This window comes from Aedes albopictus, chromosome 1 (assembly GCF_035046485.1).
Source record: "Aedes albopictus strain Foshan chromosome 1, AalbF5, whole genome shotgun sequence".
Lineage (NCBI taxonomy): Eukaryota > Metazoa > Arthropoda > Insecta > Diptera > Culicidae > Aedes > Aedes albopictus.
In genome coordinates this window covers 213,111,758-213,126,206 of record NC_085136.1, presented here as the reverse complement: position 1 = coordinate 213,126,206, position 14,449 = coordinate 213,111,758, and the positions used below count along the sequence as shown (strand labels likewise).

At 45.5% G+C, this 14,449-nt stretch overlaps 1 protein-coding gene across 1 annotated transcript; it reads right to left on the bottom strand.

Annotated features, from left to right (window-relative positions):
• Positions 1-413: 413 nt before the first annotated feature.
• On the bottom strand, positions 414-6,575 carry LOC134290969 (uncharacterized). Its single transcript, XM_062858207.1, has 4 exons — positions 3,861-6,575; positions 2,213-3,795; positions 1,526-1,891; positions 414-621 (listed from the first exon to the last, which is right to left on the bottom strand). The coding sequence occupies exons 1-4, from the start codon at positions 6,573-6,575 to the stop codon at positions 414-416; spliced, it is 4,872 nt and encodes a 1,623-aa protein (XP_062714191.1).
• Positions 6,576-14,449: the final 7,874 nt, after the last annotated feature.

Below are 14,449 nucleotides of genomic sequence, written 5' to 3'. Positions count from 1 at the left end.
GTAGTCCTTCTTGTCCATAATAACAACCGCGTTACCTTTGTCTGCCTTCATGTAGTATACTGGTTTCTTTTTAAGTTCCGTTACAATCCTTGTCTCGTCTGAATTTACCTTACTGCGCTGTCCTGTTTTGATGGCGTCTGCGACGATGTTCCTGGCTGTATTTTGGTCTTTGATGTTAACGTTCTGTGTGATCGCTGTTTCCATGTCCACGATGATCTGTTCCACGTCTGGCTTCGAAGTAACCGCATATCCTAACCCCTTATTGAGGTGTGTCAATTGTTCCTCTGTGAACTGTTGCGTCGAACGGTTTACTACGAACCATCGGAATTGGAGTGTGGGTGTCCTTTGCCGCTCTGGTCTCGTTTCGTAGATTCGTCAGCTTCTTTTTGTGTAGTCGTCTCTTCCTGTCTGCTTCACCATTCCTCTGCTCGCTTTACCTTGATGAGGAACAATGGGAAACCTTCCGGATATTCGTTGGCCAACTTTAAATGCAGGGAATAGCACTTAAGTGTCAGTTTGTCCAACTTGGCGTAGTGGCGTTTGATGGTGTCTGCGATGTACTCTGCTTCGGCCTTCCTGGTGACGCTGGGTGGGATGTGCTTCTTGACCTTAATCCTATGACTAACGGGTGTTAGTTTCTCCTTTTGACACTTCTTCAGAAATGCCACGTCCTTCTGAATGCTGATGATGGATCTCTTCAAATCGATGAATGTCTTTTTATTTACAGATATTCCCCTAACAAGCCCAGGTTGATCATCATCAAACCCTTTGGCATTATTGTAGGTGACTATATGCCAAACAACTTTGTCAAAGACCGCGAAGTGATCCGACGGCTGTGAAAAAAGTTATACCCTAGGCAAGGTGAGGCAATGTTTTGAGATTTCATTATTGATATTATTCCTTTACATGTATTGGAAAAATAACAATAAAGTTTATCCTCACTTTACCTAGGTTATAATTTTTTTCACAGACTTTGGATCACTTTGCGGTCTTCGACAAAGTTGTTTGGCATATAGTCATCTACAATAATACCAAAGGGTTTGATTATTGAACGCTAACAGCGCCACCTAGCGGCAAAATTCGAAAACTTAAAATTTCTGCATACATTTGGCCAAGTTTTCCCATACAAACTTCAAGCGATTTGAGCGCCCCCTTAGGCTCAACCGATTTTGCTCAAATTTTGAACGTAGCTTCTGGGAGTCCAAAACAACTGATTGAGGAGGTAAGACTTGGCATTTTCCGAAATTTTTGTTTTTCATATAAGTGTGGGCCACCTTACTCCGGGTCCACAATCACGACGATATCCCCCACGGCTATAGGCTTTACCTTCTTAAACCACTTCGTTCGCTTAGTGATTTCGGGTAAATAATTTCGAAGCCAACGTCTCCAAAAAAGATTCGCCATCATTTGGGACACCTGCCATCCCCGTCGCACAGCTTGAACGCTATCATCGAATAGTGTCAGGGGTTTGGAGCCATCCGATGACCCCAATAAAAAATGGTTTGGAGTTAGAGCTGGTTCCGACTCATTGTCCACGGGAACATCAGTAAGTGGGCGACTGTTGAGAACAGATTCGATCTGTGTCAACGCACTGCGTAGTTCCTCGTCCGTTGGTCGCCTACACTTTAGCACTTCCGTCAAATTCCGCTTCACCGATTGGATCAACCTCTCCCAGCTACCGCCCATGTGGGGGCTGGACGGTGGGTTAAACTGCCAAGATGTAGCTGGTGTTGTGCACTCCTTCGCCCTTTCGTGCTTATCAATCGCCTTCAGAGCGTCGCGTAGCTCTTTGGACGCGCCGACGAAATTCGTCCCTCTATCGGAGTAAAAGCACACTGGTGTGCCTCGACGAGCGATGAAATTGTTCAACGCCATCATGCATAAGCTGGTGCTAAGGGAGTTAGCAACCTCAATATGAAGAGCCCGGACAGTTACACACGTCAATAAGACCCCCCAACGCTTCTCGACCCTTCGCCCCACTAAGACTTCAATAGGCCCAAAGAAATCTACGGCTACATGGGAAAATGGCCTGGTGAAGGCAGCCATTCTCGCCGAAGGAAGTTCTGCCATCTCTGGTGGTGCAGGTTTCGCATCCCGGTTCCGACACCATTGACAACCACATCGCATCTTGCGAAGTGTTTGACGAAGTCGTGGAATACAGTACCATCTACGCACCTCGTTGGCCACAGTAGCATAATTGCGATGAAGGTACCTCTCATGGAAATCCACTAGGAGAATTTTGGTGACCGGATGGTTGTCCGGAAGTATTATCGGGAATTTTTCGTCCGGAAACAGGAAAGGGCACTTCGCAGCTCGGCTGTTCATTCGCAAAACTCCGTCTTCGTCCACGCATGGGCTCATCTTGTAGATCTGGCTGCGACTGTATTGTTGCAATTGCTTCCGCACGTTCTCTCCATTTTTCGACCCCTCCTTCAGCACCAACATCTCTTCGTGATACACCTCTTGTTGCGCCTGCCGAAAATGGTACAGCTGAGCCTGTCGCAATTCTTCACTAGACAATGGTCCTTGATGTGAAACTAATCCCTGTCGTTTCGCTTGTAGATTGTACACGAATCGCTGTACATATGCCGTAACTTTTAGCAGACGATTCCAGCTAGAGTAGTCACTAGCCACAACCACTGGATCCCGAATTTTCCTGTGCACCAGAACACTGGTACGAAGCTCTTCGGTCGTAGTTTCTTGGTTGTACGGGATAACTGGCCAATCTCGCTCCGCTTTCTGCAAAAATGCCGGCCCTAGAAACCAGCGATCGTCGGACTTCATCTGCACCTGCCCGGTCCATTTGGTGCCATCATCTGCTACGTTCCACTCCGATTTGATCCAGTTCCATTCGTTAACTTCCGTAGTGTCTAGAATTTCACTCGTTCTCGCCGCAACATACTGGCTGTAACGACGGTGATCGGAACGTAACCAGCACAGTACGTTACGTGAGTCGCACCAGAAGAAGCGCTGCGACACTGAAAGAGACAATGACTTCATAGTGCTGTTGGATAATCTCGCTCTGATGACAGCAGCCTGGAGTTCCAAACGCGGCGTTGACAGGTACTTCAATGGTGCAACCCGTGTTTTCGCCCCGACTAAAGCACATTCGATGATTCCATTTTCTTCGAACCGTAGATACACGACTGCAGCCATCCCTTTATCTCCAGCGTCCACGAATGTGTGCATTTGAATCTGGGCTCCAGTTGTTGTCATCTGGCGGTAACATCGAGGTATTTGGAGTTCCTCCAGCTTCGGTAGCAATTTTGTCCACGTCTGCCAATCGTCGAGCTGCTTGCCTTCTATCTGGTCGTCCCATTTCAGTCCCTTACGCCATACTTCTTGGAGTGTAACCTTGAGGATCATTAGGAATTGCGAAATGAGTCCCAACGGATCAAAGATACTCATCAGGATCCGAAGAAGTTCACGTTTGGTAGGCGCTCTGCTTCCGTCAAACAATACTGCGTCAAACCTGGTCCAGCAGATCTTAAAGGTGAAGCAGTCGGTTGAGGTGTTCCACCACATCCCCAAGACTTTCTCCGTCGCAATGTCGGCTGCAAGGTTTAGGGACTTCTCACTCGTCGGGCTTTCGTTCAGCGCATTCAAAACTTTGGCGGAATTAGAAACCCAGTTCCTTATATCAAAGCCGCCTTGAGCATGAACGTGTTTCACCGACTTTGCCAGGTCGATGGCTTCATCTTCCGTTTCGGTGCTGGCAAGCATGTCGTCCACATAGTGCTTTTTTTCAATGACTTCAACTGCCACGGGGAACTCGGCACGGAACCTCTGAGCATTCTGGTTTTTAACGAATTGCGCTGTAGTTGGCGTGTTGGCGATGACCGGGCCCCAAATATCATTACGGGGACAACGTACGTGCTGGGTTCTTCCTGATTCACGTTGTCGTTCCATAGAAACAGCTGGTAGAACTGGTCCTTTCGACGTATTCCGATCTGGAGAAACATTTCGCGAATGTCTCCACAAATGCCTATGCGGTTTTCCCGAAATTGGTTCAGGACAGCCACCAACGAGCTTAACAAGTCTGGACCAGTAAGCAGCATAGAGTTGAGACTTACTCCATGTGCGGTTGCTGCTGCATCCCATACAATACGGATCTTTCCTGGCTTGTTGGGATTTATAACCGGAAACGTGGGAAGGTACCAAGAGTGACCTTTGTTTTGCTCTATCTCCTTCTGGGTTACCTTTCTAATGTACCCTTTCGTTTCGTATTCTGCTAGTTTCCCATCGTAGGCAAGCTTCAGATCGGCATTTTTGGCTAGACGCCTTTCTAGACACTTGAGCCGCTGTAAGGCCATTGGCCGGCTGTCCGGAAGGCGAATATTATCGGAACGCCAGAGCAGTCCGGTTTGGTATCTATTGCCGGTGACCTGCGTGAGCGAGCTGAGCAACATCAAGGCCCTCTCGTCGTCTTTAGATACTGAGGCCGCAACTGGCATCATGATTCCCAGGCTATCCAGACTGAAGTACTGCTTCACTGCCAGGTGCAGTTGTTCACCGTTCTGTAGCTTGCACGCACAAATGTGATAGATGTGGCTCCCGCCGTTGCTCGATTCTTGCTTCGAACAAGCTCCGAAGATCGTCCACCCCAGATGGGTCTTCACGGCGATGGGCTCGCCTTCCTTTCCCTCTCGGCACCGTCTTACCAACGAAACATTGGCATGCTTGACTCCTATTAGGATCCTTGGTTGGACACGATTATACGACTCCACTGGGATACTGCGCAGATGCTTATACTTCTCCTGAAGTACCTCGACGTTCAAGCTTTGATATGGTAGCTCAAGCGCTTCAACCGTCCGCACTCCGCTTAGTTCAAACCTTCTTCCCGCCGATATGGAAGTTCTTATGTCCACACATCTTGACTTCTCCTCGAAGCGGTGAGTTCCTCCAGTCCACTTCAAACACAACGGCTTCGCACCACCGATCAAATCCAAATCCTTGGCGATCTGCTCATCCAACAACGTCAGCTCGGATCCATCATCAAGAAAAGCGTAGCACTCCACTTGCTTCGTCGGCCCAAACAACGTTACAGGGATGTACCGGAACAGTTCTAGGCCAGTTTCGACGCGGTGTGTGTTGATACTGCGTTCTTCATTCGCCTTGGCCGGGTTAGGGCTACCCGGGCTGCCTGTGACTTCACCTGGTGCAACGAGGCTCTTGTGCAAAAGCGAATTATGCTTGAATGTACACCCGTTGACTCCACACGGCTTGCTGTTGCAGTTACCTCCATGCTGTCGTAGGCAACGACGGCATATTCTGAGCTCGCGAACGGCTGCCCATTTTGCTTCATAGGAGAGATCGAGGAAACGCTTACACTTCGCTGCAGTTCGACAGCTGCCCTTGCAAGTAGGGCATATGGTCGGTCCTTCCATCGAGGTTTTGCCGCTAGAAACGACGTTCGGCCGATTGCCAGTAACCTTCTGGCCACCCGCTACCGATGGAGAAGATTCAACGTGAGTGTTGACGAAAACCTTTCCTTGTCGCTTATTGCGTGGCTCCTGCTCGTAGCTGTGGGACTTTCGAGGGTTTGCTACGATGCTTGCATCTTCCGCAATCGTGAAAATCCAATCGGAGAAGGTTGATAGGGTCACCTTCGCTAGTGTTTTGCTGTGCCTCGCCCAATCCAGTTTAATAGCGGAGGGGAGCTTACAAACGAGTTCTTGCATCAGAGTCGCATCACGCATATACTCCTTCCGCCCACACGCATCGATAGTCGAACACAAGTTCTGTACGGCAAGTGCATAGTCTACTAGCTTTTTGATCGAATCAGTTCTTATCGGTGGCGTAGCTAGCACCTTCTCGCGCAACGTGCTGATGATCATGTGCGGTTGACCGAACCTAAGTTTCAGGACGCTAATCGCTTTCGAAACCATCGACGGATGCATCAGAAAGCTCCGCACAGAGGCAAACGCTTCGTCTTTTAAACAGTTTCGAAGACGGATCATATTCTCCTCGTCCCTGTAGCCACACATCCTTGTCGTACTTTCGAATGTCGATATGAACATCGGCCATTCTTCTGGGCTGCCGCCAAACTTCGGGAGATCACATGACACAACCTGACGTGCGGCAATCTGGTCGCGGGAAAGCGTGGCACTAGCTCGGGAATGCTTCTCCCGATTTGACGTTCTAGAAGCCCTCACATGTACCGGAGTTGAACGTTCCCTAGGAGAAAATCTTTCCTCATGGTGTTCATCACCTCGCTCGTGGTATGATTCGTCTGCTGAGCTAGAATCGTCTTCGCTATCGTCGCTTTCCGGTTCCGTTTCGCCCGACGAGTTGTCACCTTCTTCGTCGGCCGCATACTCCGAGCTTGATTCGGTATCTCCGGCGTCATCATCCTCGTCGTCGTCCATGTTGTCCTCCGTGTCATCGTCGCTATCGTGCTCATCGTCATCCGCCGCTACTGATTCATTTTCGGCTTGACGCTGCTTCTGGAGCCAACCTTTCATCTTCGTTAAAGGATCTGTTGTTCGGGCCCCTGGCACTGGACAGCTTTGTACCTCAGCAATTTCCTCCATCAGCTCGAACTTTTTCTTCATGAACTCCCGTCGTCGCTTCATCTCTGAAAGTTTCTTCTTTTAATAAAAAATAACACGTCTTGATGTCTAGATGGTTGTCAAGCAAAAGAGAGCGAACCTGTTTATTGCTGTTGCTTTTAAGCACCACATAACTGTGCTACACTGTATCTTTTCTTCTTCGTATTGTTTACATTCAATTATCGAAGGGGGTTCAAGCCATGAACATCGAAAGTTCAAAACATCGAATGGAAATCTTACAATATCTTCCCCTTTTAGTAACAATTTCGAAAATCGTTGAATTTTAAATTAAACTACTGGTTAGTCTTAATTTGAACATGTTAACGAGTTCTCCTTACTAATCTAGCTCTGAATTCACTGTTATAGGTTAATTGTACTTCATTAAATATTACCAAAATCGTATTGTTCGAAATCACACTTCCACTAGTAATACATAAATATTTCATCACTGTTCTTCTTCCGAATGCGAGATGATCGGCTGAGTTCATCTTCGCTTCTAGCCATTCCTGGGGCAGCTCTTCGCTTTTCGGGCGGTCGGTCCAAACGTAGTGCTCGAGGATGTACTTCATCTCGGGCCGGCGGTGGTGAAAGCCCTAAACAGGGTGGCTCATCATCAGAGTTCGTTCGTTGCCTTTTCGTGCCGCGCCTACCATCCGTCTCCATCCTCCGAAGCACGACCTTACGCCGACGTCCTTCCTGGCCGGCCAATCTAATCTGCCCCTTGTGAGCCGAGATCAGATGGCTCCCCAACGATATCTGCTGACTCGTTTTCAGTATCGTATTCAACCCTTAATCGCTTGAAATAATCGTGAACGTTTTCCGAATCCGTATCCTGATCCGACTCCTTGACGAAATTCACCGTGGTCTTTTGGCTATTTTTGAAGCGATAACAGTTTTTCTGTACATGTCCTTTTTGGTTACAAAAGAAACACGTAAAATTAGCATATCTTCCTTTACCAGGAGATCTTCGTGCCACATCTGAACGTCCATGGTAAGTCCTTTCCTCATTCCTGGCGTAACGATCTCTATTCCTGCTTCGCGACCTATCACTTCTATTATACGCGTCAAACCGCCTCTCATACCTAGTATCGCGGCGGCCTAGTCTGAACCTAACGGAATTCACATTATCAGGATTAATCGCCATTGCTCTAGCAGATACCAGGTCACGGTTTTTAATAAGCTTCTCCGCCGTTTTAAGCAGTAAATTGTCCTCATTCAAAAGCTGTCGCTGTAAATCTTTGTCGTAAATGCCATAAATCAATTGGTCTCGAATTGCAGAATCGCGAAACTCCCCAAAATCACACTGCTCAGCAAGCAATTTAACCGCTAAAATATAATTTTCACCAGACTCCGTTGGGCTTTGCATTCGACATCGAAACTTATATCGCAACACTACTTCCGATTCTACCCTGTCGAAGCGCTCTTTCAGTTTTTTCGTTATATCCGCGTAGCTCAATGTTTTTAAATCGGTTGCAGGATAGAGTAATTTCAATTCGTTAAAAACCGTCATACCGCACAAATTCATGAACAAATCCTTCTTTTTATCTTCTGCCAAATTGTTCGCCGAAAAAAAGTACTCAAAATGCTCCACATAATTGGAAAAGGACGTATTGAGGACATAGGGCTCAACCGATCCAATCAGCGCCATGTCTGTTACAATGAAACTATCTCAACAAAAGAACACAAAGCAAAAAGGTCTAAATAGAAAAAAAATCCTACCTTATCAGTTGCTACGAGACTCCGTTTTCAGGTTCCTGATTCGCTTCGCTGTCCGATGTAATCCGCCCAAGTTTACTCCTGCAGCACCGGTTGTGCTCGAGCTCAAGTAATGCACCGGCGGGGAACCAGCGATCCCTGGTTATCGCTTCTACGTGGCTAGTACACTATCGCACCGGTAGCACGGCACACACTCCTGATTTTCACAGCCGCTGGGATACGTGTCGCTTCAATAGCGCTGAACACTCGGCGATGGCGTCGCAATCGACCGGCTATTTACGTTCACAAAGAGACACAATACACCAAATTACTAATTCAATTCAATACAAGTTCAATCAAACAATGGCTTCTTTCAAACAATTCAATATTTCAATTCTAAACAAGGTATTCAAATTCAACTTAAAAAAAAATCACCACTTCCAAATAAAATTCACTCACCAAAAAAAAAATACTATTGAATCAGGTTGCTACCAGCCCTGCTGACCTTGAACGGGATCACTTCTGCTCCGCTTGGGCTTTCCACCTCCGTAGGCGTTTCTCCAACAGCACACAGCGCAACACAACCAGCCGAATTTCACCGTCACCGTCTTTTCAACCCGCTCACAGCTCACTTCTAAAACCGAGACTAACTTATTTCACCTCGTCGACACTGAAAGTTTCTTCTTTTAATAAAAAATAACACGTCTTGATGTCTAGATGGTTGTCAAGCAAAAGAGAGCGAACCTGTTTATTGCTGTTGCTTTTAAGCACCACATAACTGTGCTACACTGTATCTTTTCTTCTTCGTATTGTTTACATTCAATTATCGAAGGGGGTTCAAGCCATGAACATCGAAAGTTCAAAACATCGAATGGAAATCTTACAATCTCCTCAAGCATCAACGTTTCTTCGGCCAACACTTTCTGCATCTGCAGCTTCAGCGATAGTGCCGATTTGCACGATGAATTGGACACTACAGACTTCGCTTTCGTCGAGACGTTCGCCAACTTGTCGATTTCAGCGGCCAACATAGCATCCACGTTCGCTGATATTTCGGGGGCAGAAGCTTTTGGTTTCTGTCGGCGATTCTTAGAGGTTGAATCCTTCACCGATTTATTTGGTTTACCAGAATTCATCCTCTTAGAATTTCTCCTAATCGGCTTCGTCGGCTGCTTTGCATTGGTGGTCTTCTTCTTGGACGTCTTCTGCTTATCCTGGTGTACTTTCGCGGTTTCGTATTTCAAGCAACTCCAGTCGCAATCCTCAACGTCCTGGGAAACTCCTGCACAGCTGACATGGTACCGACAGCCACAAGTTTTACACCGAACTAACTCACCATCTTCTACACCCGCGCACATAACACAGTGTTTTTTGGAAGCTCGAATCCGGGAAGATACTGGTGATTTATTGTCACCCGCGCGCGATCGGAAATCGACAGACGTATTTTTCTTAGCTTGAGGGTCGCGTGGGGGTCGATGGGGGGGGGGGGGTCTTTATTAGATTTTTGCTTTCGAGAGGGACGTGTCTTTTCGGGCTTCTTCTTACCTTCAGTACCTCTGCTGGTCGTAGGGGTATTTTGCTCGACCGGATTGGACATCTTCCACCTCCTCCGGTAAACGATATTAAAAGTTGTTACTTTAGCGGCGAAGATCAGATGTTTCCGAGATTTCAAATGTCTCTTTATTACGAGGTATTTTAATATCCTAAAATCAATACATGTTTTTGCACATAACTGTTGGGTTACAAATTCATTTGAACTTACGTTTAGTCGAACTTCGCCTTACTTTCTACCGCTCAGAGCCACCGTCACGACCGGAACAGAGTTACCAAATCTTCTAGAGTAAAATTCCCCTTTAATTATCACAAATCAACAATAATCTGTATATATTACCTTTAGTTTGATAAGTAGTAATTTAGTGAATTTAGGTTAAGTGCAAATCCAGAATTTAGTTTTATCAGATCTATAATAATAATTTTCAATTAGTAATCCGACTTTAAGTTCAATTGCATGTTTCATTACATTTGATATTATCACTAATAACTAAGAAAATGTACTTCAAATCTAATAAGTTTCGCACTTTGATTGTTATACAAATTAACTGCACAACATCGAGCATGACTTTCACTTGCAGTCAGTATCTTTTTCTATATCTACCTTATTGTTCATGAAATGTCACTGCTTGTTCATGTGCGCAGTAAATGGGGGCACAGTTGGCAGAATCTGGATACGACACAACACAGTGGGGTTGTAACAGTGTGCGTTAGGCCGTCCCTATTTTTGCAAAAGTTGGAAATGTTAAAAGTTCAATATTGCAAAACGATCGTTTTAGCTAAAAAACCATCATGACAAAATTTGAAGTCCGTATCTCATGGCTAAGTGGTCCCCCACGGGGCCTAAAGTTCTAAAAAATTGTATGAGGTCAAAAAAATCATGAATTTTTTTCGACGAAAAAATTACACTATTCTACTAGAATCGGTGATTTTAGGACCCTAAAGGGCCAAAAATGTGCTCAGAATTGCGATATCTCTTTTCGTTTTTGAGTTATCGTACAAAATATGGGAGGTTTACACAGGGATTTCAAAAAATGGTCAAAATCTAGGTCAAAATGTTCAATTTTAGGTAGGTTTTCGTCAATAACTCAGAAACGAAAAGAGATATCGCAATTCTGAGCACATTTTTAGCCCTTTAGGGTCCTAAAATCACCGATTCTAGTAGAATAGTGTAATTTTTTCGTCGAAAAAATTTCATGTTTTTTTTGACTACATACAATTTTTGAGAACTTTAGGCCCCGTGGGGGACCACTTAGCCTTGAGATACGGACTTCAAATGTTGTCATGATGGTTTTTTAGCTAAAACGATCGTTTTGCAATATTGAACTTTTAACATTTCCAACTTTTGCAAAAATAGGGACGGCCTAGTGTGCGTGAGAACGGTGTGTGGTGGATAAGGATGAACCACTAGCTCGCTGCATTATACTGCACAATGGCACAAATGTCCCAAGTGGAGGATAACGTGCCTCTGGAGCCGGCCTTCTGATTCTACTGCGAACCCAGCATACAGAAGGTGGCCAAAGCCTGAAGGATATAGCGGGCAAAGCATGTTGGATGTTGCAAGACCACCGAACAACAACCCTGTAAAGGTGGTGTTCGCTAGTAATCTGGTTGGCACAAGAAGGCATAAAATGCAGAGAAAACAATATGGCTAGACCAGGTGAAGCGTGATGTGGCGTGCATTGGGCATGATGAAGTATTTTAAAAATGGCAGATTTGTAGCTGATGTAAAAAAACGCGTTAACTCGATTGGAATTTGGAATCATTTCTGTGCAAAGTCGTTAACAGCGACAAATAGCTGATTCATCTCATATGCCACTTTTGCACAGGAAGCACTCGGCTCCAGCTTCCTGAGGGATATTTATTTGCATCGGCTGTAGAATATGTGTGTCCGTCCAGACAGTACAGCTTCCCACCCACTCAACGTGCACAATAGAGGGATAGGTACGTACTTGAAGCACCGCATCCACATACTTTTTTCCTCTGAAGTTCACTCACTGGACGACTACAATACACTAGGCAACCATCCCGGATTGCTGCCATACGTCGTCGCCACCGATGTTAACTGAATAACATTCCCGATGGATCTTATCGCCTGGATTGCTGTTTCAGGAACCGGCCCTCACAGAGACAGGGAAGGTGTATGGTATCATAAAAATTCAAAATTCAATTTCACGCTTTTTGATCATTCAAAATTCATGAAATGTTCCGGGATGAAAGATATTTTTCCGATGCGCTTGCTTCATACCTTCACGTTACATTGTTGGAGGGCTAAGGATGTAACGGTTCTGTTTTTTATGACTTACGAACTTAGGTGATTTGCACTCCGCGTGTTTTACCACTATTTTTTTTATCACGAAGCTATATGGTGATTTTCCATACCATACCAACCATATTTACAATCATTTTATAATTGTACCAAACACTTTCCAAATTTCTTGAGGCTGTTCAAAACTTAACTATAAGGTTTCATAGAATAATCGAAGTGAAAAGACTTCTAACTCAGTTTCGAAATAAAGCACCCTGAACCATTTTATCTTTAGAGATGAAAATCTCTTGAATAAACATATTAAGAATAATTCTATCTTATTTTCTACCGAAACCCATCCAATATTTTAGAACAACATTGAAACATGCATACAATTACGGTGCGAAGGACAAATACGGCTTCCATATCTTCAGCTGAAAATACGATACGAAATTCCATTTTATCGCGAACCTCTGAGAGTTACTTTGATGTGTAACTGTTGCTATATTTTCATTAAATTTTTGATTTAAGAAATGGAAGCACCGTTGATAAAACGACTTCCTCTCTCCTTCCGACTACTGGCCACATCTGATCCCAGTGGTGAATTAAAAACATGTTGACTTCATGCACATTTAACACCGCGCTCTGGTGAACTCATTCGGCGACCGTCGTCAGAGATGTGTCCATGTCACTCCGTGCGCCAACTTTGCGGTTCGTTCCAGAGCAGAGGAAGCAGCATAACGTAGCGGAACTGGATACGAATAGTTTTCCTAGCACTCACTTGACATGTAGTGTGAAATGTAGCAGACTATTTTTCTTATTCTCTGCTGCCACTGCTGGTCTGGTGCTACTGCTATTCTATGAATGCTTATTTTCAACCGGCAGAGCCAGCAGTAGTGGATCTTCTACGCAACAAGATGTTTTCTTTTTTTGCCAAGCTGTTATAAGTGCTCCAGCGAAGGGCAACCCCGTATCGCTAGGAAGTCAAAAAGTTTCCACGGGGAAGCTGAAACTGTCGGTCAGGAGATTAAAACTAAAATTTATTCATTTAGTTTTTGCAGCTGTCCGGTGCGGTGACCGACGTAGAGTAGTGATAGCTTCAACCCGAGAGGAAATATGTTAAGGGCTTCCGGTTGTTTGACGATGCAAGTTTTCCTGGCTGCTTTTCGAGTTTTTCTCCCCATCGCCAGGATAAGGGAGAAGCAAATAGTGGAGCTGAAAATTTGCATGGTCCAGTGGAGGAAAGTTTTTCAATTTATTTTGCGCAGTATCCAACACGAAAAGTGCGATTCTTGGTTTCTTGGACGGGAAGTTTTTTATTTGATATGTTTTTATAATCGTTTTTGTGTGATTTGCAGGAAATGTTTATGAACATCTCCGGAGATGGTGCGAATTGTTTGCGATTGATTGGTTAATGTTTCAAGTGTGAATATAACGTAACATTCTGGAACAATACGTTTGGAGCCATCATAGCAAACTACAGTACAATGGCATAATACCGGACATCACACGAATCAATCCGCTAAAGCTCAACTACTCAATGAGGAAAATTTGAACAAGCCACTGAGAAATATGGCTAAACCAGCACGCAAGCACGTGGCGGACACGTACGCCGAGGTGTAGAAGGCCATAAAGGGGCGAAAATAACAGAAGAGATGATGCTGATACTGAAGAAGAAGGCGGCTAAAAAAGTTACCGCAAACAAGCCACTAGCCCAAGAGGTCCTTGGTGAGAAGATGACAGTTGAGAGCCCTGACGACGTAGGCGAGTCTCCAGTGTAAAAACCTGAACAAGATCACCGATGCCGAAGATCCCGGATAGCCTATATCGGATACTGGAGAGCTACTTCCAGAATAGGGTGCTACTCTACGACACCGAGGAAGGAGAGGAAAGTTACAACATCACTGCTTGAGTATCTCAGAGGTCCATCCTGGGACTGTGGAACAAATAGCTCGGCAATAGTCGCGCTAGTGATCAACAGAAACGTGAACGACTCAAGAATACGTAAGAGTGATGTGCCCTTGGGGCAGCATGGACGAGATTCCAGTGGCTTGATGAACCCCCCTTCTGCGAGTCCGATGGGAGCCTAACATTTTTTGGCACCGGATGGTGACCGAGCACCGTGGCAAACGGATTGCTTAAGCGAAGTAAGCCTAGGCTCTGCTGGGCCTCTTCAGAAATTCCACACATCCGGAAGCAGCTCTGTACAATCAAGATGACACCGCTTCCAATGTATCACAGCCCAGCGAGAAGTGCCTCGGGCACATCAGGAACAACTTATAAGTTCCTGATTACTATACTACCCGTTCACGTGAGGGGGCTGGTTAAATCGTCACTACGAGGGGCTGGTGTACCCACCAGCGAGCAGATGGTAGGAGGTTCAACAGGATGAACACGAGGCGGC

What these genes read in the sequence shown, in the direction of transcription:
- LOC134290969 (XM_062858207.1), bottom strand. Translation starts at nt 6,575, where the DNA reads ATGAAGCGACGACGGGAGTTCATGAAGAAAAAGTTCGAGCTGATGGAG. An exon ending in CCAGCACGTACGTTGTCCCC is followed by an intron (nt 3,796 to 3,860) that starts GTAATGATATTT and finishes GTTAAAAACCAG; the next exon opens with AATGCTCAGAGGTTCCGTGC. An exon ending in CTAGTGGATTTCCATGAGAG is followed by an intron (nt 1,892 to 2,212) that starts GTACCTTCATCG and finishes TAACTCCCTTAG; the next exon opens with CACCAGCTTATGCATGATGG.